Below are 24,323 nucleotides of genomic sequence, written 5' to 3'. Positions count from 1 at the left end.
AATTGGCCAACAACTTACCATTTTTATCTCGACTCCCAGAATGTCTGCTTGGTATAAAACAATCCCTTTGTCTGCCATTGTATGTACTTGATTCATCATTCCACCCTCCAACTTCCTCAATTTCGTCCTGTTTGACTCTGTATCTAAAATTGCACAAGTTCTCTAATTCTGCAACCCCCTCTCCCAATGTATTACTATCTAACAGGTTTTCCCCCTTAGCATATGCCAACCTACTTATGAGCTCTCCATGTAACACTGCCTTAAAGCAATCCCAAACAACTTTAATGCCTGCTGACTTCTTGTTTTCATCAAAGACCTTTTTTAATGTTTCCAGACCGGTAGTAACCACGGGATCCTTCCCTACCCCCGCTTGCAACTTCCATCTTTTTGAACTCTCCTTCATACCTTTTCATATTTATTTGTATATCAAATAATGCATGATCTGAGATTCCTCTCAATATCCATGCATATCGTCTGACTAACCAGCCAATGATCAATCCTCGAATATGATTTATGGACCTTGGAATAAAAGGTGTATTCTTTCTCCCCTTTTTGAATTTCCCTCCACACATCTACCAACTTATATTTATATGCAAAATCCCTGAGCACTATACTAATTTTCTCACTGCTATATCTACATTCTGATTTCCGGTCTGAAATACAATCCATTACTACATTAAAGTCTCCCCCTTTCTCCCTCCATTTCACTCAGTAAATAAACCAACATAGCAAAAAACTGCTCATTTGGCAAACTAGGTGCATACGCAGTTCTCACTGTCCACCTTTTTGCCATCGCACAACAACTCTAGTAGGAATAGACGGCACTCATCCTTTATTTTCTCAACCCTGATTGGTAATCCCTTTCTAAATAAATATACTTGCCCCTCTTGATTTAGAATCGTAGCAATTGGACACAACTTGTGGGTATCTAGAGATAGTTAAAGACACTCAGTGTTCAGTCAAATGAGTTTCCTGAAGAAATATTATATTCCCCTCTATTTCTCCAGATCCTTGCCAAAACCTTCAGTCGCTTAAGAGCACATTTATACCTTTTACATTCCACAAAACAAAATTCAGCGGTTTCATGTTATATACTGTCATGTATATAGAGCATAACCATATATACACATCCAATTTCACTAACCCAATCATCACAATAATAAGGAAGAGGGAAGAAAAAAATAGAAAAAGAAAAAAGATTCGAAAGAAAATAAGAAACAAAAACAATACTTTCACACACAGACTAACCATCAACACTCCAAAAGAATAAGCTACAACTTGCAGAGTCTGATAACCATCAGACCTTGAATGAGCATTTTCATGTACACCAACACATTGTTCCGAACTATGCTTATCAGCAGACCTATGCCCATTTTAACCCAATTTCTTATCAGTTTATTCCTCATCTTTACTCCATTTACATTCGAGACTTCCTGTGCCCATATCGGCTCCTCCTGCTCTCATTAGCCCCCACCCCCCTTTTATAACAATAACCCCCACCATCCCTATCCAGTAATTACAGTAAAACCTGAGTGGAGTATTTGGCAATATACGTGACTCGCTGAAAATATTTCTGTAAGACAATATATAGTTACATTTGATGGGATCAGGCCCAAGAACCTTCACGTAATCTCCCGTTGATCACAGAATGAGTAGTGATGAGGGTAGAACTCAAATCAGCCAGAAGAGATTTCAGTCCAGTATGGGGCAAGTTCTTCAGAAAGCTCAAAGTCTAGGGATGGGTCACATCAATTGTCCATAATGGGGGACTGGCTAAAGTTTTCTAACGTGGATGGGATCAAAAGATCACATGAACAAGGGAACAGTAACAGGCCTGTAAGGCTTGAGAAGCCAACACCTGATGCCTTTATACACACGTGATCACCTGAGTTGGAGCCGCCACCAAGACCACGGCATACCCGAGAAAGCGTTTTAGGATGCCTCTCGTGAAGGAGGCTAGAAATGAGCTTAGGGCAGAATGCTCTAGGCCACATCTCCCTGAAGGGATTGCAGAAGCCCCAGAAATAGATGACCGAAGGGTCACGTTTATGAGCAGATGCGTAAAGAAGGGGCAAGATGGATCCTGGCAGGACAAAATTCTGGACATGGTTGGTTCACTTAAAACATTTTTACGAATGGCTGAAGAAACAAAGGAAAATAACAAGGCAGCGATCTTGACGGGCTGGGCCCAGATAGCGATCTGCCTGTTAGGTAATGCCAACATTGCTACTACCACTGAGAGGCTGAGATGAACCCAAAACTCTGAGTTGACCTCCTCCGAGAAGGCAGCAAGTTATTTGGTGACTCATCAGCAAACGCATTCTTGGACGGGCCGGCATAGGCTGCTCTGCCAGCCACTGTACATACAATAGGTCCTTCAATGATGGGAACCAACGGAGACAAGATGATTGAACCCAAGTTCAATCATCCAGTCCCTTCCTTCGGGAGGAAGGGACTGGAGACAGGCAGCTCGTCCGCAACAAAATAACTTGCGTGAGAGCAGATGCACATGTAGGCGGTAGATTAGTGCAATGCGTAGAGAACTGGCATCTGGTAGCTTCCGATGCGTGGGTTATAGATGTTTTAGCCTTTCTTACACTCCCAGTGCAAGCAAAGTGGCTAAACGCAGCAGACAAGTTGCTACTAGACACGCACAGAAATACTAGGTCTAGAATAAAAAGCAGCCATTGTGCAAGTGTCAGACCCTTGAAGTTCCGTAAGCATGTTTTTAGTAAAAGGGAGCCACAAACTGAGACTTGTCATAATCTGGGAGAGCTGAACAGCTTTGTTTACTTAAAGATGGAGGGGATATACCTCCTCAGACATCTTGCAGCCAGGGGATTGGCTAGTCAGGATAGATCTCAGGGATGCATACTTCACTGTGCCCACTGCAGCAGATCAATGGAAAGTTGTAAGATTCCGATGGAAGGAACGGATCTGGGAATTCACATGTCTGCCGTTCAGGCTGGCATTGGCCCCGTGCTGTTTTGCTAAACTGTTGAAACCAGTGGTGACATATCTGAAAACGGGATAAGACTGATATCTGGAAGACGCATGCTTAATGTGTTGGGACAAGATTTTGATCAGGAATCCGGTGTAAGAAACCTCTCCGGAGCAAACCATGCAATTCTTGGGTTTCATGGTAGATGCGTTGCAGGGGACACTGTGTCTATCTTGAGCAAAGACACCGCCATCCAGGGGGGGGGGGTGAAAGGAACACTGAGGTCGTTGCGAGAGATTAAGTGGTGTGGCGCTTTTCATCATCCAATTGATCTTTCCAGGGCCACTTTAACACCTCGAGGGGCTTATCCTACAAGCAAATCACAAGAAGCGAGAGGAGCTGGAGTGATGGCTACAACATATGGACGCCTGGAATGGGAGAGCAATTTCACTCATCCCCGGACCGAACAGTCTGTCAACAGATTGATCTGGGGGCAGATGGTCAGAGAAAGAACTAGACCTACGTATCAACTGCCTCGAGCTGTTTGAAGGCTTGTTCACAGTGAAATGTTGGGCACAATGTTGCGATCTCAAGATGGACAACGTGTCTACGGTCAAATACATAAAATGGATTGGGCTGCACGAGATGCAGAATGCTGGCAGAGCTGGCGAATTAATTTTGGCACTTATGACTTCAGAGAGAAGTGTCCGTGATGGCTGGATAGCTACGTGGCTGCTGGAGCAAGGTAGCCGACTGGAACTTCCTCAGCGATTGGAAGCTGGACGACTGATGGCAAGATGGGGACTGTGTCAGGCAGACCTCGGTTGAACAAACACTACTTGGGTTCAATTGGAGACCAGATCCTGAAGCAGAGGCGGCTGGTGCATTTCTCCAGACCTGGGCCCGACTACAGAGTGCATTCCCACTGTTTTCAATTATGGCGAGGACGCTGGCTTAAGTCAGGACGCAGCAAGTCTCTGATTCTGATCACTGCGGATTGAAGGGGCAAACTGTGGTTTCCAGATCTGCTGGAGATGGTGCATGACAATCCGATAGCTCTTCTGAGGTACGAGCTGATCGTGCGTAAGCTCTTGGGAGACGGTCACCTGCTAGAGAGCGCGGGCAGCCTCACTATATTGGGCAGTTTTGGATCCTGGGCTAGGCCAGGATTATAGGACAAGGCTGAACATAGTCTTGGTCTCCAGGAAAGCATGCAGATCATGCACCAGCTATGCCAATTTGGCAACGTACACCACATCTGTTCCAGAGGGATGTACGTTCCTGTCCTTCATGGTCCATTATATAGCACAGCTGGTGGCACAGGGCCAGGCTTACAGGACTGTTAATACGGCTCGCTCACCGATTTTGGCAGGTAGAGGGGTTAGCAGTCGGAGAACACCCTTTTGATATGCAGATTGCTGAAGGGGGTTAAGTTGCTCAGACCTCAAAAACTAGTTTAAGAACAATGCTGTATGATTCTTTTCCTGATCATCTTAAGCTATGCCCGGTTAAATGCTTATTGGCATACGCAAACATGACTAAAGCTCTTTTGAATTGAGGAAAACCTGGGCAGTAACTCTGGCAACTCTAGCGAAATGGGTGATAACCCAAGCAGGATATAAAGTGCTATTGTATTTATTGATGGTGCCCAGACCCGGAGGTATCCCTGCACTAGAATCATATTCACAGGGTCAGACAGATGAATAGCACAGTAGTGGATCAGAATGTGCAAATTAACAAGGGGGGGTCCTGGGAGTCCCTCTGCCAGACATGAGTCCTGGTTACGAGAGACTTACCGAGAGTCTTTAGCTCACTATCTTTCACACAGAAGAAATATCCCAAACATATCAGTCTTTGTCCTGCCCTGGGGCAGTCCAGCACCGAAATGCTGGGCAATTCTCCTCTGCACAAGAGTTCCAACAGCATCCCCAGCCACGTGTTTTGGTCTGGTTGGACCTCATCAGTAGGGTGGATCTGTGCCTCTCTAAGAATAGTGAGCAAGGGGTCCACGTCTGGATTCCCCTAGTAACTTAGGGTGAGACCCAAAGCTCCTCCACCAGACCGAAACACGTGTCTGGGGATGCTGTTGGTACTCAATTGCCTAGCATTTCGGTGCTGGACTGCCCCAGGGCAGGACAAAGATTGATATGTTTGGAATATTTCTTCTCTGTGAAAGATAGTGAGCTAAAGACTCTGGGTAAGTCTCTCGTAACCAGGACTGATGTCTGGCAGAGGGACTCCCAGGACCCCCCCCCCTTGTCAATTTGTGGAGCAGTTGGGACAGGTGTGGTCAAAGAAGGTTTTATACATTGTGCTAGTGAGGCAGTCAAGTATTTATTGAACAGAGCAGTTTTTACTTTTTTTCCGAGAAAGGTGGTATAAGGGTTCTTCTTGAATGCAAGGGGTTAAATAGTTCCTCAGGGTGGGCACGATGACCATGAAGCTGGAACCTCCAGCTCTTTCTACTGATTCTGGGGGTGACTGACTAGTGGGGAAGAGCAGTGTAATCTGCATGTGTTGTGTTTTCTGGTGATGCAGCCAGTATAGCTTTAATGGAAAACCATTGAGCCTTGTGTCTAATATGTGAGATATGGTCTGAGCGTTTCAGGCCCCAAGCGGCTCTGAGGGCTTTGTTTTGGATCGGCTGTAGCTTGCTATTTTTCTGTGACGTTCCAGCCAAGATAGTGTTGCAATAATCAAGTATACTTACAATGATTGCCACGCTATGGTGTTCAATCATTGAGAGGAGCATAATGTAGGAGCCTGATTGGAAGATATTAGGAAGGCAGCAGATTGCTTGAGTATTGCCATAAGTTGCAACGTTGGTGGTAGGTAAGCTTTGAACAAGCATAATCTGAGCCTCCGGGTCTTCACATAGAAGATTTTTCAATACCATGTTACAGAAAGTCATAATTCTATTAAAGACATGGAGGCGAAGGATTATCCCACCCTAATCGTGAATACTCTGATGTATTGATGATTTTGTGATAGTTAATATGCAAATGATGTGTCTAGGTTCCAATGCAGCCCGGGACGTGAAAATAGGCGTAAATGTTGAATTTAGTTTGCGTTTACTGGTTGGGACACATAAAGACCAGTGAAAGAAGGGGCTGTTTTAAGATGGTGGATAGTGTTTATAGGACTGGTTATGGACTATTGGTCCGGAAAGTCATGTGGTGTAAAAGGGCCAATAATCTAAACTAGACTCCACTATGTTTGGAGATTGCAGTTGTATGCTTTGTTGTATTGATTATTGTTAAAACTTTGCTGCTTGAGAAAGGAAAGAGAAAGCATAATCTGAGCATCTGTCTTTAGACTTATGCATGTAACGTTAGTATTGAAAATCTGAAATTTTGCCGTTTTGCTTAAGTGTCAGTGTTTCCCTAGTGAAAATAAGCACTAGGATTAATTCAGTGAAGGCTCTTGCAACAATGGATCCATCGATCCATGGCTGCTATTGATCCAGAAGCAGAGGAGGGTATGTACAAGTTGTCGATCTTCACTTGGCAGATGTCTGTCCTACACATGTGAGGGGGATTTTTCCCCTTCCCTCTGGACACTTTTTTGGGAGACTTGGTCCACTAAATACCATGTCTCCCTGTTATACCCTAAATTGCCTCGAGTTGATGTAGCCTATAATCCAGTGGCCTGCAACCTTTGGCTCTCCAGGTGGTTTGAAGTACAACTCCCATTGCCAGCATAGATGGGAATTGTCCAAAACATCTGGAGATCCAAAGGTTTCAGCCTGCTAGAATCTAACCAACTCCTTCGGGCCCCTGGTATGCCAGATATGACAACCCATAACTGACCTCCCGTGCCTGGATCCCTTCCCCACACATTCTCCTGGATCCAATCCACGTTCTCCGTTAACTGCCCTTCATTCTCTTTGACCTAGACTGCCCCATCGAGGGCAGTGGAAGGCAGCACAGCCCGATTACCATGCAGGAGCAACGCCCTCGGTGGTCAGACCAACAGAAAAGACTCTTAATATTCATTTAGATGTTTAGGGAAGACTGGAAAGCCTGAGCATGCTGAGAGAACTCTGCCTCCAGTAACACAGCATGACGCCAGTCCTTATTTGGCTAGAACCATCTTTCACGTTTGAGGCTGGCACTTTAAGCGGACAGAGGCTTTTTGGATTGCATAACTACTTGTCTGGGCTCACTAGGTAAGACTCACACTGCCTGTAGACCAGGAGGACATAACCTGCACACGAGTCTTGCATAAAGAATTAATGAGCCCTTCCCTTGAACACCCCAACAAATTAAATGTTCCGTGGACCTCTCTTGCCTCTGTCGTGGCTGTACATCTTAGCTATCCTGTAATGTTGCATCAATGTGTCACTGTTATCTGCCAATCAAGATTCTGACCGTTTCTCATACAACCTTGACCTGTAGTTTGCAGTGGCGTTGGTAGGGAGTACCTGACTAACCTGCTATGGTCACTCGACTGCACCAATCAAGCACATCAGTAACCGCCTGTTTCGAAAGCTCATGCAATTAGTGGAGAGGCATTTGTCATAGGAAAAAAAAAACTCTGCCTACACAATGGGTTTAGGGCTAGTGCAACAAGCAATACTCTAATTTAAATTGGCTTGTGCTTCTACCGCCGTTATGCTTTAGGCTCATTCCATGTGTTAGACTAAAGGACTTTTACTCTCACCTGAGTGGGTACATTTAAGATGCAATGTACCTGTCGCACGGTTAGCCCAAATTATGCTGCAGTAGAACTGATCGTATCCTAAAGGAAATTGAGACTAAAGATTAGAAAGACAGGAACAGTGTTGGTAGTGCTTGTAACGTGCAGACCATGAACTGCATCGTGACATTTCCAGCAGAAACTTCGAGGATGCAAGAGCATGAAATCCTATTGGACCAATAAGCAACCGCTTTATCTTGCCTGGCAGTTCAGTTCACTTTTCACTCTCAGCATACAGCTCTTGTAGTGTAGTATTAGCATAGTCGTAACTTCCAGATTCTGCTGTTCACATGCAAGTGCAACGTTCTGTAACAAGCGCCTCGGTGCCCACAGGTTTAGAGTGCTTTACAAATTTATAAAATGCTGTGAACACCCCATATTTTTGAAAAGGGGTATAGCAGCCAAGTTTGAGCAATTGGTCTAAGAACCTCTGGCGCCGAGTGTTCTACTTGTCTGGAATGCAAGTCCAGTTAGGTTAGACTTGGTCATCAATCTACACAGCACAAGATTCTTGCCCAGGTAGCTGATTGGTTTAAGCTGCATTAGTCCCAGTCAAAACTCTTGATAATTTTCCACTTGCATCGTTGACAACAGCTGATCTCCTGTTCAGCAAGTGGCTTGGTGTGTTTTTATAATTTTTAGCATTTTTTTTTTTGTTTTTCTTTATTTTTTTTTGGGGTGGGGGGGCAATTTCCAAGGTGTTGAAAGTCGTCGACCACCTCCCTGTGTCCCATTTGGCATCTGAGGTCTCTTGTATGGCCGCCTAGGAGTACTTCTGATCTGAACTGTAACCGTACAGTAACTAAAACTGCAATCATCTCATGCACTTTGACCAAGTTGCATGAGTTACTGTTGCGACTAAACTTTACCTGTGGCAGAATATTGTTATTGCAAGTAGCTAATGGGGGATGGCAGAAAAAGATTTTTCAAATCCTTCAATCCGTTGGAGGTATAAAATTGCTGATTAGCTTTCCCTGCAGACGTTTGACCCTTTTAGAAACGGCCACCGCAAATCGAACAAACCTGTCCTGTTTGTCCTACAAATGTACCGTCACTATATAGTAGCTTTTACCTTGTAGTAAATGCCATGCCTGTGCATTTCTTGTCCCATGAATCGTAACATTGTATGCTCTTATCACCCTGGCCTCCCACAGGTGGGATTTTTACCATGGAATGTTTAGCAGAATTTGTCATTGTGCTGCATTATGCTGTGAATTTTTTTTTTTTATTACACCCACCCTTTCGCAGCTTTGCTATTTCATTCAAACCATGGAAACTTCATTTGCACATGTAGTTTTCCAGTGGGTCCGTATTGTGACGGAAGGTTTTGTTTTGAATTAGTAATCATTGTTGCCGTTTCATGACACGTTACTTTCCTGAGCATGCCAGTGATTTAATGAACCTTTCCTCACTTTTTCAGTGCACCCTCTAGCGCTCAGCCTGGGAAGCTGAATTTTCCCAACCCCCACAACACTGCATTTGTCTTGTTGTATTGCTTTGTACGAATGTATTCTCCTTTCCAGAGCAGACCCAGGAGAGCATTCAGCGTTTTGAGCAGCAGGCAGGTCTGAGGGACGCTGGATACACCCCACACAAGGGCCTCACGGCGGAGGAGACCAAATACCATCGTGTGGCAGAGGCTCTGCATGTAAGCCTTACAGATGGGGTTGTACACTACTACTTGGTTTAGGAGACATGGTACAACGTTCACTGAGGTCTTTGTCCTGTAGCTGGAGTGGGTGTGTGTAAGACTGGTCTGGTATTGGCCAGTAGATGAGATGTCCCAAGTGAATTGTGCTATTGGCATAAATCACTGATTGAGATGTGACTGCATTTTGTATTTTGTTACTTTGTATTGTCTTTGTGTTACCTTTCCTCACTTTGTGTGTCTCTATCAAAGGTCTTTGTATCTGCTCATAAGGGCAGTGCAGAGTTTACCTGAAGTTGTATAACAGTAGTTTGATCTTGTGAAAACACATTTTGACATCACATTTTGACATTGCTATTTAGTGTTTGTGTGTTTTCCATGTTCTTGAGACTGTGCTGTTGTGTTGCACTGGTTGTGGAGGGATTCTGGGAGTTGGCTTTTTTTTTCATGTGCTGCAGTAACCTAGCTTCTCTTATAATTAGTAAAAGAATGCTAAACCATACAAATACAATTATCGTTTTGGCTGTACTAGTTCTCTGTTTGTGGGATTAAAAGAAAATTGATGCTCTCGGGCATATTTCACTTGTGCTTCATAACTTGGATGCAAGCATTTTTGTGGCATATTTAAGGGTTAGCAACCCGAGCCGTTCTTCGTTGTGGTGGAAAATTGGGACGTTGTACAGTCCCTTGCCATGCATGCAATAAGGAGTCTTTACTTGCCACACATAGTTCTGATGTATGCTGTATCTTCACAATGGGTGTATATTTGACAAAATTGATCACAAAGGGTAGGGGTGGCATGGTCTTGTCAGTGAGAAACTTGCAAAATCGGGTGTTTTCTTCTCGTCCTTTTATTTTTCTGTGCCACTCTTGATTTGTGGCTTTGGTCACAATTTGCTTTCACAAGATGAGTTAACGTTTTTCTCCTTTCAACAGACACTAAAGATGCAGACAGGGGATGAAGACACCTGCAAAGAAGAGAGGCAGACCTCCTCTGCCCAGTCAACACCAAGTAGCACTCCCCAGTCCTCGCCAAAGCAAGCACGCAGGTACTGGCACCAAAAAACCTTCATCTCTTTCTTGAGAAATGTGTTGGCACACAGTTCACATCCTTCCAAGTTGTGCTTTTTTATTCTCTCATACTTGCCATGCACAGGCATGCTTATGAATAAGCGCACTATCATGTAAGCATTTAAATTGCCTCCCTCACCCAGGCATGTTTTTGAATGGGGCTGTATACTTGGCTGCACGATGGCGGTAGTCACTAGCCCCTTACGGCCTCAATTTGCCAACCATTCACATAGCAAACCACTTTTCACTGCACACCCCCGCTCCCCCAGAGTGAATTATCAGTTGTGGAGAGTGCAAGATTATCTTCACTCTGGGGAGGATGTGGGGGGGGGGGGGTGTAACATGATAACCAAGCATCTTCAGCCATCTGCACACACAAGGCCGTTGTTTTAAACCCGCTTTGTTCTACTGCTCTTCTGAAGTCTGTTTTTAAAACACGCTATTTGTCTCTCTAGGGGCTGGTTTGGACAGGGATCTACAGCCTCTCTTCCTGGCACGGAGTTCATTTCTGTTGACTCAAGTGCTGCAGAGCGTGCATCGGACAAATGGAGTATCTTTGGACCACGAACTGTCCAGAAATCGACTACAGACCCTGGTAAATTTGTAGCCAGTTGTGTCGTACCTTTTACATAGTTTGCTGCCACTGATGGGATGATCTCAATTTCTGATGGACTATGCATGTGTTGGTGGCTGACAAATGGATGCAGCAGGCTTGAGCATTCCGTTGTCCCTAGAGTTAATTTTCAAGTACAGAAGGCTAACATGTAGTCTTCTTATAGATCTTTCTACCATAACCACGGTTTTGCAGAACTGTGACTTTTTTGGAGATGTATTATACTTACTTGCTGAATGTGAAGCAGATTTTTGTTATTTACAGTGTCTTATGCCAAGGTACTGTACAAAACCAATTAACTGTACAATTAAAAAAGACTTAAAATACAATTAAGGTTGCAGTAGGGAACTTTTTAGGGCAGCACCGGAAGTAGAATATGAGTAAATAGGCCGCAGAGAGAGACGGAAAGCATTCCAGTGTGCAGAGGAGCCAATAAAGAAATAACGGAAACAAGAAGAATCGCATGGAGGGCGAGATACAGTTAAAGGAAAATGGGTTTCAGAGTGAAGTACGGGACAGAAAAGCACACTAGAAGTACGATAGATGGGGAGCAAGTCCATAAAAGACTTTAAGTACTATACAGAGAAAGTTGAATTTAAGTTGGGAGTGCCATCAAAGAGGCAGAGGTAGTCGTGAATATGTAAGGAGTGTAGGAGACGGATGGAGGAATTAAAAGCAGATTTTGGAGACATGAAGACCAAATGGGAGTATAGAACAATAGAATAATCCCAAAGATTAAAGAAGACATTAGAATCTTAGTGGCACCAAGTAAGAAGAGGTCTAATTTTACGAATATTGGAAACGGGAACAGGATGTGATTGCAATGTGATGTGTGAAAGATTGGTTGTTGAGATGGAGGCCAAGGTTGTGGGCAGGGAGATAGTGGAACACAGAAGAGGAATAGTATTGGGAAACAAGAGGACTTCAGTCTTGGATGGATTGAGGACACGGAAGTGGTCCAACATCCAGATTTTGATAGAAGAGAGACGAGCAGAAAGATTTAAGATCGGAATAGTTGGGTGTCATCAGCATACAAGTTATGAGACTAACCAAAAGAACGGTAGAGGTATAAAGGGAAAAGGGGCCAAGAACAGACCTTTTGTGGGAACACTGCGAAAGGTGGAGGGAATCTGAGCAAATGCCAGCCCAGGATACTGAGTAACTGCAATTAGATAAGATTGAAACCATGTGATAACCTAGCCTAGCGGGCAGAAAGAGGTTCACAGAAAGAAGGGCAGTTTCCGTGGAATGAAAGGGCCGAAAACCAGACTGGAAGCAAGGTAAAATGAGTGACAAAGGAAGAAATTGGGAGTAGACGAAATGTTCTAACAGCTTGGTAAGGAAGCAGAGAAAAGTTGGAAGTGAATGGCAGGATCCACAGAGTGTTCTTCTTTTTCAGAAGGAAGAATGGCATGTTTGAATAGAAAGAGGAAATGTAGCAGTGATAAGAGACATATTAATGTTAACTAAACTTATAAAGCGCCCGGTCGCCCAAGGGCATCATGGCGCTAGAGAGAAAAGCTACTCGCGGAAGGAGAGGCAGAAGAGAATGGAGAGCTAGAACAGGGTGGTCATAAGGGCTCTTCTGAAACCAAGATGGTTGGAAGCATTTCTTAGTGGCGGTGGGAGATTGTTGCAGAGTTTAGCAGCTGCAATGGAGAAGGCCCTGCCGCCGACCCTTTCACGGTTAAACCTTGGACCAGCAAGGAGGTTGATAGTGGAGGAGCGTAAGTCACATTCAGGGATGTAACGAGAGAATTTTGATTGCAGAAACTCACCCCCTTGGACTGCCTGGTGGACAATACACAGTGACTTAAAATGGACACGCTGGCCACCGGGCACTGGAGAGATGTGAACTCCTTAGTGAGTGCCAGTGGCTAGCCTGGCTGCCAGGTTCTGCATGCACGGTAGCCGCTGTATAAGGCCTATCGGTTGTGACAGATATAGAGTGTTACAGTAGTCCAACCGTGAGAGGACTAACGCAGCCAACACGGGAGGGCGGATGGCTTCCGGTATCATGGGTAACTCTCTTAAGGATCCTGATCTGATGGTGAGCAGCTTGGTACATAGCAGTCACTTGGTTGGACATAGAGAGGATGAATTTTAGAAAGAAGAGTACAAGGAATAGTATTTTAGGAGAAGCAGTAGGGTGAGCCTGAGAGATGAGAAAGGTATCAGAATTGGAGATCGGCACGAATGGAAAGGGGGCTGGGGGAGGATAGGGCAAGAGGAAGGCAAAGAACAAGGAGAAATGGCAGAAGGAAGAATTCACAAAATTAGCAAAACCAGGTGCAATAAGTGAGTGATCAGGCAGAGGTGGAGACGATAGACGAGAAAGGGATTGGAAAAGATGGCGGGATGGGATGATTGAGAGTGCAAGAGATCACAGTAATGGAGACATTTAGAAGACCTACCTCATATAGAGTATGATGAGAAGAGGACACACCAAGTGGCACGTTAAACGCATGATGCGTCAACGCAACTCGACGCACCAATAAACCCTCTCGTCGTTGACGGTGGTGTCGCTACATACCTTCATAGCTGGAAAAAAGAAGCAAATGGAAAGGATCAATTTTTGTAAAAACCCTTGAGGTTGCAAACAATAAAAAAAAAAAAACAGATGAGAAGAGGACACACCATCAGACATAGACCAGGATGTATGCCAATGACGCTCCAGACGACAGAGAACCCTTCGCATGGAGCGAAGATGAGTAAGCCAGGGCTGGGAAGGCTTGTGAGAAGGAACACCTTTTAGAGAGTGGATATTGCTGGGTAGACTGGGAAGTGGTGAGTTGAAGCAGCATTATCCACTGAGAGCTGAGAAAGTAGAATGGGATGGAAGAGTGGCAAGACTGGAGGATACAAAGGGGTGTATTGAAAGTGCAAAGTTCGTGACTTGGGGGGGGGGGGGGGGAGTAGGAGATGGGAGGGGGTTTAAGCAAGTGTCAAGAACCGAGGGTAAATGGAGAACAGCAAATGGTCAGAGGAGTAAACGGGATGAATGGAAACATCAAAGGTAGACATAGAAGATGTTAGGGAGAATTCTCATTTTCTGTGCTAATTATCTGCTACCTTAGAGACCCCTAGCTCTTTTGCTGGAATTAAGGACTCTTAATTATCCTGGAGTGAGACCTTTTTCACGCTCTTGTATTTTTTCTGATTTCGAGTCTGTCAGACTCGAAACCAAAAGAAAACGCACTCTTTAGTAATCCCCCATGGGTGCAGTATCACAGAGAAGTCCTTTAAAGGTTTAAATACATTCTCTTGGGTAAACTACTGTTCCCAAGAGTAGTACAGTGAAATTACTTTACCAAGTTTTCCTATGTAGGTTCAGTGCAATCCATTTTAGGTGGAAATACTGGGGGTGGGGGGTGGGGTCTATGGTGTTACTCAGTAGCCCCTTATCCTACTTACACATGTAACATTTTCTTGTTACCCTCGCTACATTTAATGGCTGGTGGCAGTGGTTTAATTTTCCTACCATTTTGTGTGGGTCCTGCAGGCTCAATCCTCATCTGCAGTATTGCACCCTTGGGTGCCCATTTTGTCAAAATGGCCTTGGTCATCTTTTTTTGCCATTTCTTGCTTGCGAGGTCTTTCTTGGGTTTACGCTGCATGCCACGCCCAGTTTGTTTTGTCTTTGGCAGGCTTCACTGCTGAAGCCCTCCTCCGGCTCCAGTGTGCCTGGCAGGTCAGGAAGTGAGGGAGGTATTTGTATTTATTTTATTTGTATAGCGCAGACCAGGCCCGGAGACTACCGGGCCCATAGCTTAGAAACAGTGATAAGAGTACATAACAGTACGATATTTCAAGTAGCATTTAAGTTGAACATAGTAATAAAACACATTAGTCATTTGTACAGCAATACATAGTTTATCAAGTTTTCAGAGTGCAACTTGGGCATCGGATGTGACTAGCCAACATTTGGCTCTGTGTTTGAATAGATTAAGGGAAGGAAGGCTTCTGATAGTCAGGGGGACAGAGTGCCACAATTTGGCTGCCAGGACTGGGAAGCTGGATCCTCCGGCTGTTTGTAACTTGCATCTTGGAATCAGTAGGCTCTGGTTCAGGTTAGATCTTGGGGAACGACATGGGGTATACTGCGTGAACCGTGAGGAAAGATAGGTGGGGGCTAGGTTATTCATGCATTTGTAGGTCAGGGCAAGCGATTTTAATGAGATCCTTTGGGTGACTAATGAAGGTTCTTCCTGGTATCAGAGATGTGTGCGGATCTAGGGATGTTGAGGGCTGCTCTAATGGTGTTATTTTGTATGATCTGGAGTTTGTCTAGGTTACCCTGCTTGGTGCCTTGGTACAGTGCATTGCAGTAGTCCAGTTTGGACAAGTCCTAGCAAGGGTAGTAGAGTTGTGAGTGGAAAGGAAAGGGCGACCAGCTGTGATCAACTTGCAGGTGTAGGCGGCCGCTGCAACTGCATTTGTTTGTCTGTGAAGGGAGAGAGTGGAATCGAGGTAGATTCCAAGCGTTTTGGTATCTTTGGAGACTTTTATGGAATTTCTGTCGATTTTGAAGGAGCTAAACAAGGGGTTCAGCTTGTTGAGTCTTTGCTGTGTACCTAGGATGAGGAGCTCTGTCTTGTCGTCGTTGAGACAGAGCTCATGTTGGGCCATCCAGGTTTGGATGATGAGGTAAATGTCATTTAAGGCTTTCGAGTCTACCGGGTAATCACCCGTGATACGGATGAGTATCTGGGTGTCACCTATACTAATTATGCTGATGACACCCAGATAGTCAAGCACATCAAACGGGTTTAGTAAACACATTGTAGAGGGTAGGGGATACGCATGATCCTTGGGGGACCCTGAAAGGGACTGGCGCAGGGTTCGCAGAGGAGGTAGGCGAGAATACCCTCATCTGTGTGTTATCCAAGAAGGATTGAATCCAGTTGGTGGCCTTGTCGAAGAAATGAGCTGCCGTTTTCAGGTGGTGACAGAGGATTTGGTGGTTGACCAGATCAAAGGCAGCCGATAAGTCTAATAGTAGTAACGGTGCTAGTTTGCCTTTGTCTTTGAGGTCCTCTATTTGGGTTTTGAGATCAAGGAGGGCTGTCTCCGTACCGTGCTTGGGTCTGAAGCCGGATTGTCTTGTGCCTAGTAGGTTGTTCGATTCCAGATAGTTCTGTACCTGTAGTTGGTTGGGACCTCCGGGTCTAAGGTAGGTTTTTTTTTTTTTTTTTTTTTTTAGGAGAGGGATAACCCATGCATCCTTCAGGTTGTTGGGGACCACTCCCGATTTTGAAAGGAGGAGTTGATAAATGTGGTAATAAAAGGAGCGAGGTCATGAGCCGATTCCTTAATGATCAGGGCTGGACAAGCGTCTCCTTGGCAGTTGGAGGGTTTTAAATTGCAAATGATTTATTTCAACCTCCAGAGCGGTGTGAAGCTGAACGGCACCGGGGAGTCTGGGGTAGTTATTTTAGGTGGCCTGGTATTGATAAATATGGGGGTTTGGCGTTGATTTTGGATTACAAAGTGGATATTTTATTGAGCAGGGCATTGTGTATGTTGTTGCACCAAGTGCTGTCTTTGGTGCACATGTGCGGGGGATTCTAACTCTTTGAGAATTTTAAATAATTCTCTAGAGTTGCCCGATGTCCTTCGCCACCTTGGTTACATGAATGCACCCAAAGGTGCTGGCTAGCTTTCCCTAGAGGACAGTGACCCTGCTGTGAGTGACGCTAGGCTGTGCCGGAATGGGAGAAACCTGCATAAAAGGCGAGGGCTCTTGAACAGAAGGCAGTTGACCACTGGACGAATAATCTGAAGAAAGAAACTGGAAGAGAAGCTTGCTGCACCCTCCTGGACAGTTGGTTTGCCCGCTGAAGCCCTGCTGCAGTGCTGAAACTCTGAATTTCGTATCGAATCGACTAGACGACCCTGGGACAGATGACTTCTTCCTTTGGGTTGGTGGGGTTAGTTGGTCCCACCAACCCAAAGATCAACTTTACTGGAACCCCTCTCCCTGCTGGCTGTACTTCCTTGCTGCTGGAACCGAGTGCCAGGGGTCAGGAACACCAGGAATGAGTGCATAGTCTTTAAGCCGGACCCGAGCTCCAGGAAGATCCTGAGGGCCCTCCCCAAGCAGGACAGCCCATGGTTGAGCCACCTAAACGGTGCTGGACCCCAGAAGCAAGGGGAGCCCACAAGGTGTCCAAGAACCGCGGTGGTGCTATTTGCTGGTAGCTGAAACCACGAAGTGCTGCTGATTGGAAAGAGCCCATTCCCACCACTGACCTTCAAACTGCACTGCAGGAGTCCTCCAGACAGCCTCCCTCTTGTCTCTCCACGACTGAGGCCCAGGCACTGCAGGACTGCAACCTGAACAGAAGCCAGCTGGTTCTGCTTCTTCCTACCTAAGGTACTGTCTTGACTAAAGGGGTACTTAACTTTTTTGGTCTGTAGCTGGTCTGTCTCACTGGGGACTTGCAGTACCTTCTTTTTCTGCAGAGTTGCTTACATCTTTGCTTTCACAAGTGTTACAGCTTGTGGCCCAACAGTGATTCTTTTGCTACAAACTCTGTATACAACATTGTGCTATCTACCTCTACTATAAGTGCCTCCGCTCCCTAGACCTTGTTTCAATTGACATTGGCTGTCCTAGCTTCCTGTAGGCTCTTCTGTCCCGGATTGTAAAGTACTCACTTGTTCAGAGAACTACCTTAGAGAGAGAGACTTAAATCTGAAGAAGGGTATTTTATTGTTGATGGCATCAAAGAGGGTGATGCTTCGAGACGGAGAAGATGGGGATGAGTGAGACTGAGTAAGGCTAACCGAAGGTATGTAAGATGCTGGAAAAATGAAGTATTTGAAGGCCTGGCAGGAAGAGTTGCTTTTCACTACTAACCTTACTTGCTGAATACTTGCCCCCACAATCTGCCAGTAGCTGGTTCGAGGTTGTATCCTCTGCTAATGGTGGTAACCATGGTGTGGTTCTTAACTAGCCAGTAATGTATTTCCTGTCAGTGCATCTTTGTCGTGCTTGGCTGCAAGTGCTATGCTAATAACCACCATATCACACTACTACGCTTACTCTCTCCTATACACCATCATTCAATTAGAACACCGTTATACCATAATAAATTCCGTCTAGCTGTTCTCATAGTAACCTGACCCCACGAACACCTCGTCATCCTAATGAAACACAGCTAGCTGAGCACATTCCGTCTCCTCAGGCCTAACGCAGCCAGAACTCAGTGTGGGTGTCCACCCTCCAGACTGAACACATCCAACTGATTTCCTCAACACCACGCCTACTGCTAAGAAGCAGCTATCGTGCACCAACCACACCAGCTGCACACATATCCGGTGCACCCACGCACCATATGACACTCTCCTGACTTGAACTGCGGTTCCCGAGGGGGTTCAACCTACACGCGCTTTGAGGTCATACCAATGATATATAAGGTGCTATATAAATGCCCAGTAACATAACATATTGCCCTTTCTAAAGAAGGCTTATTTAAAACTGACAATTATTTTACTAGAAAACCTTGAATATAAGTGTTAATTACTTGTAATTGTGAATGTTACATCTCACTTCTTTTGAGAGAAGTCTGGTTGCTCAGTCAGTCTGCCAACTTGTGTAGTACAGACCTATACCTATAGTTGGGTTTTCTATTTCGAAGAGGACAAGGTTGGTGTAGTTTCCAATGGGGTTACTACATACTATATTAACAGAAGAAATGAAAGAGGATCCAGAAATGAGGAGTAGGAAGGGTAGAGAGACCAGAGTCAATGATAGCAAGAAATGGAGATGCATCATCAATGGATTTGGGCAGTAGTAGGGGGTACAGACTTGGTCACCTCATAAGTTCTGATCCAGTTGATTACCATTTTGCTAAAGCAAAACCATTGCCTAATCTAAAGTGGTCTTGTTTAGAGCTGTTGTGCCAAGTTCTGTAAGGAAAGCGTGGGGTAGGTTTAGACAGGTTAGAATGGAAGGCAGCTGGAAATAATGTAGTGTTGATGCTTCCAGGTTGGAAGTACCCACGCATCAAGTGTTTGTGGATAGTGATGAAGACACATAGCAGTGTGTGTTGCATGTTTGCTACTGGTGTGCTGGTGCTGGGACTGGATAAGTGGCATTGCCACGTTAAAGTGGCATTCTGTAGGCAGATTGCTGTTATGTGCAAGGGTTTATGATGTGTAGTCCAGGAGGAGAGGTGGGCTGATGTGAAGGGCAGAGAACTAATCTAGAGAAGGTATTTTGTTTCAGAATTGATTGCCAGAGACAACAGCCATATACTCTTACATCAGCAGACCCAAGGGTCCCAGTGATTTTCATTTAAAAGGTTGAGAGGGGACTGAGTCCTTCTGTAATCTGTCTTTTATGTTTGTGAGAGTTTCATTCCATTTAAAGGTCTTTCAGAAACCTACCTGAAATTGGGGTGCACAATTTGCACTCGCAACTAGCAAGTGATGATTCATTGTTGGCGAGTAAGTCATGGTGTGAGTTGTATGTAATTGCAACTTTGACATTTTTACCCCTGTGGGTTGGCTGATGGGTTGTGCAGATTTGTGAAATGTACGGCCAGTTAAAGCTCCTTGGTTTATGGGATTTTCTGCATGCCAGGTTGCTTTCCAATGTTTATTTCCCTCTTTTCCCCTCTCTTAATCTAGCTTGGCACACAGGATCAACGTGTTTGTGGTAGATGAATTTCTTTGAGGTGTATTCAGGGCTCCTGCAATAGAAGGCATTTTTTTAAAAAAAAAATTCTATTTATTTTTTGAAGCAGTATCTGAAAACCGCCTTCGCCCTAGTGGTGTAATGAGGAACTAGTATGCAGTGAACAGCAATTGTAAATTTGTCATCGGAGGCAAACCTTTTCTTGAAGCCCCATTATGGTTTAAATGCCTACTTGTATACATTTTCAAACACCGAAAATTTGGGTTTAATTTTTCCGGGTTTTTTTTTTTTTTTTTCTCACCAGTTGGGTCTGGATTAAATTGTCTCCTGGGAGCTATTTGTATAAAGTTAACAAGCCACTCCCAACCTTTCCCTGAATAGACGTGAGGTGAATGGTTACGAGCTCCTGGCAATGCATGTGCTAAATACTGTGGTATTTGGGGTATTCAATGGGTGTGTACTATCACAGGAGTTTAGGGGGAGATTATGAAGCGTATTTGGCATGTGAAGAGGTGCAGAGACAGTGGGCAAGTGGGTAAACGTAACATTTGAGCACAGTCTTGGGGGGGGGGGGGGGGGGGACACTCGCTTCAACAGGCAGGGTTGGCACAACTTTTCCATGATGTCCCCTGCTGACCTGGGTAAGAAGCAGTAAATGACAAGGAAACCATAATGAAAACCCACTTTCTCGTAAGTGCAGTGGGGGGTGAAATCTAGCCCTGTGCCTGACGCCCTGCCCCATCACTGAATGGTATATCAGGCAAAAACAATATGACTTGGTTGGCCGATCTGTGTGCAGTGCTGCCAGCGGCAGGTGTCGTAGCAAGTAATTTGTTTTTAATGGAATCGTCAAATGATGTACATGATTTGCCTCGGCCAAACCGAGGCTGACCTGGTTCAGGTGAGTGGCTGGGACGTTTGCATGTAGGCTTCCATGGGGCCACAGGTGATTTCATAGAGTAGTTTGTGTTTTACTTGCTGCATAACACTAAACATCAGTTCCACAAAATGTGGTCCAGTTGTCGGTCGTCTCTACATGCAGTGTAAATGCATATGGTGAAGCAGAACCCTCAAATGAAGGCATTGCCCTAGGAGTTCATACACTGCAATGCTGTGCCCAATAGCATTGAGTCCCACAAAAGTGGCGTCTTTTAATACGCTCCTTGCCTTTCATCCTCTTTGGCTTCCACTGACCTCCCACCCCCTCCAGCCTAGACTGCTCTGCTTTCCATATATAGTGCCTAAACTACAATTTCTGCTGCTCGCATGGCGCTACTGCTTATGGGCCATGCAGTGCTTCAATGTCATTACATATGTCGGGATCTGTATGTATAAAATCACAGAACTGACTCTCCTTTATTATAAGGACAGTGGAATAATGTTTTGTTGGGCAAATGTTGCTTGCAAATTGAACTGTCTGTAGTTTTTAAGCCACTGTGCTAGGCATTTCTTCACGAGTTTGCGTGGTGAATCACTGAGGGCAATGTCTCGTACCACCCATTAGCAACATAAGTTCATTGCAACACAAACGTCCACAGTTGATACTCGTCTGCCTTCTAGTCTGCACCGGGGGGCTTCCAGTTTGTCCTCTGCTAGAGTAACTGGTTGCACCCTTCTAAAGTGTGAAGAGATTGGTCTTGCCAAGGGTACAGAGGAATTGAATCTTCAATGTCTGGTGTATAGCTGGCCAATCCCGACTTGGTGGCTGTCTTCATGTCCCTGTATTGAAGCATACTGGAGATTAGGATGTTTGGTTGTCTTAGATCTCTAACTCCTCGGTTTCTTTTTTTCTACAGGAGGGTTCACTCTCCAATCCTATAAAGGAGCTCAGAAGCCCACTGCTATGGAGCTGATGCGAGCCCAGACTAACAGGATTCCCGAAGACCACCATGCCTTCAAACCACCCACGATGGACCTCCCACAACTTCAGGGCAAGAGCCTGTCTACTCGCACTCACAACCTCAAGCCTCGTGATATGAATATCCTAACTCCCACTGGCTTCTGAATCGGTCCACCCCTCCTGTCTCTCACCATTTAACAGCTTTGAGATCTCACTTTGGCCACTACAGTGAAGAGGATGGACAGGGGGCGCCCTAGACTCTAGGCATAGGATGATTGTTAATCTTTGCTGTGCCCTGAATTGGCACCTAGCCAGCTTTGGCCACTTTCATAACCAGACTTGGAATTATTTGGTTCTGGCTCCTCTACACTGCTGCACTCCTGGGACCTTGGGTACTGTTTGTGATGGAGTGGTTGCAATTGGCCAGTAATGCTTATGATAGCTCTAGCCACTTATCATTCCAAGCAAAGGCATTGCCTGGGAAGTCTAATTATGTTTCATAAAGTGACCAGTATAGGTTCGTGCTGCCACCACTGCTTGCATTGTTTAAATGGGTACTATTTGAATAAAAGATGGTTAGTCTGCTAAATGTAAATTGACTCCTGCGGCAGGTCGTCCGAGTTAACTTGCAGATGTCCTCTCATTCTTAAATGGCGGTAGTTTTTTGTTTATTGCTTTGTCATTATTCGTGTGTTAGCCCTCCTTATTGGGGCAGCGGACCTGTAGTCAATTTTTTAAGTGGATTGCATCCGGGAGGGCCATCTAGCCATCTGCGACCTTTGTTGCCAACCCCTGTATTGTTATGGGCTTTCTTTGCCCAACGTGGTGTTAGGGCATCAGCTTTTTTAATACACATTTAAGTGAGATGCTTCAGTTGAAGCTTTGTTTGTTAAAAGATGCCATTACATTTTTTACTGTATGACACCAGACTCTTGAGGACTGCCGAGCAGAGGGGTTTCTTCTGTGCCCGTTTACCCTCCCCAAGTAACAGTATGTTCTGGTTGCTATTGCTGAATTCTGCCCTATTGGTATCCAAGTGCTGACATTACGATTCCTTAATTAAGTCCTGACTACTTGTCGGCATTAATTTATTATGATTTTTATTTGTTTCACTCTTTAAGTTTTTGCCTTTTTGTTAAAATAAAACTCCTGTGAAATGCTGTAATAAGGACTTGGCTGGTGTTTTCAGGTTCAATGGTGTGCTTTGCCGGGTACACTTTGCTTTGCCTGTTTCGTTCTCCCAATCTGCGGCAAGTGTGCCAATAGTATTGGACGCTGGGGAACTCAACGAGACTGGTAGGCAATGCTACAACTGTAAAAGCGGCCAATGTGTAAGCTTTGAGTGAGGTCTGGTGATGTAAGATGTTAAGAACTGCGTTTGGCTAGTGGCTGACTTTACGGTGGGGTGTTTTTGTTCATTTTTAATGGCTTGAGTTACAGGTGTCTGAGGGAGTTGTGTGTATGCACAACAAAGAACACGCTTGGATGCAAAGGAACATGGCAGAGTTCACAATAGGGTTTGTAGTCTGAAGTCGAACAGCAAAGTAAACCCGTGTTTTTCGGTGTTAATGTGTCCAAGTGCCTACAGAAAGCTTGAGGAATATACATTGCCACTGGTTATACCCCCGCGCCCACTACTCCTCCCACCCCCTGATTCTCCCCACAAATCTACTTTTGTACTATCCCACAGTACTTGTACTGCATGCCCCCAAAGGTACTTTGAATGTCTTGGGACCGGTTGTCTTAAGAGGCTAATATGCTCCTACTCCATCGCGAAATGGGATAAATGCTGCAGTTTCCTAAAAGACTACGCTGCTACGACTGATGCCCTGGAACCACATAATGCAAGTAGCTTCGTGCAGAACCACCTCCCCACACACTGTCGAGTGTTGAGCTCATATAAATAAACTATCATATCCTAGTACTGAATGCGCCATAATAAACTGACTCTACATAACCGCTTCCAACGTGACCGGTCCCAAATCCCGCTAAAGTTCATTCAAGATTTTGGCATCTTAGTGCCCTGGATACAAAACCGTTGGCAATTCATGGTTGTAGTCTAGCAGAGCCTGACTGAAACGGCTACCAGGGTCTACTTTTGGCTCCACAAACAAACCGTTGTTATGAATCACACATGCGACACTAAATCTGTGCACTGAAGAATGTGTATAATTGAACATTCGGACCCATCCTGAGCATAATTGTTAAAATGAATTGACAAAGTTATAGTTTGCATTTTTTATGGGAGGTACATTTGCGGGACACTAACTGCACCTGATTACCCGCAGTTAGTTCCTGCTTACTGAGTGATGCAAGGAGCTGCTTTTAACTCCGCTGTTCAAATCCTCATTTCGACCGCTGACAGATTTCATTGCTGCATTGAAATTCTCCACATTATTTCAAATGCAGTAGGTACCCTACATCGTCTCCAAAATCCCCAGTCTTTGTGCAGGTGTCTTGTCTAATGCAAATATTTAGGTGTGAGTTTATACGCTCCACATCTGCTCTGTCAGATTCTGGAGTGACCGATTGGCTGTGGGAGTGTTGTGAGCAGCGGGTGGGCGTGATTGGCCTCCATGTTCGTGTGGTCACTGAATATAGTTTATACCCTGTTCAAAAGGCAATTTGGTATGGGGCTGTCCACGATTAACCTCTGCTCCTGCACACGAATTTTACTAACCTCCTACGATCCGAGTTGAAAAGCAACCTCTAAGCATTTAGCAGGGTTTACCAGTTGAAAAGCAACCTCTAAGCATTTGGGAACATACCAAGCAATCCACGCCAATCTGTTTAGCGATTTATTTTTATTTATATTTTTTGTCTTTAAATCCTATAAACTATCTTGTGCCTTTAGGAGACTCTGCAGCA

General features: G+C 44.9%; 1 protein-coding gene across 3 annotated transcripts in view; it reads left to right on the top strand.

The window, feature by feature from the left end:
- Positions 1 to 22,623, top strand: part of KIAA1191 (KIAA1191 ortholog) — a 29,449-nt gene extending 6,826 nt beyond the window's left edge. For all 3 annotated transcript variants that reach the window (XM_069651454.1, XM_069651452.1, XM_069651453.1), the window contains 4 exons: positions 9,163 to 9,287; positions 10,224 to 10,336; positions 10,814 to 10,953; positions 21,412 to 22,623. In XM_069651454.1, the coding sequence (XP_069507555.1) occupies positions 9,163 to 9,287; positions 10,224 to 10,336; positions 10,814 to 10,953; positions 21,412 to 21,620 (587 nt within the window). In that variant the 3' untranslated portion in view covers positions 21,621 to 22,623. The remainder of the gene's footprint in view (positions 1 to 9,162; positions 9,288 to 10,223; positions 10,337 to 10,813; positions 10,954 to 21,411) is intronic.
- The last annotated feature ends 1,700 nt before the right edge of the window (positions 22,624 to 24,323 follow it).

This window comes from Ambystoma mexicanum, chromosome 3p, assembly GCF_040938575.1.
Source record: "Ambystoma mexicanum isolate Mex_15411 chromosome 3p, UKY_AmexF1_1, whole genome shotgun sequence".
Classification (NCBI taxonomy): domain Eukaryota; kingdom Metazoa; phylum Chordata; class Amphibia; order Caudata; family Ambystomatidae; genus Ambystoma; species Ambystoma mexicanum.
Note: the sequence above shows the minus strand (reverse complement) of the source record. Positions and strands in the feature narration are given on the sequence as shown.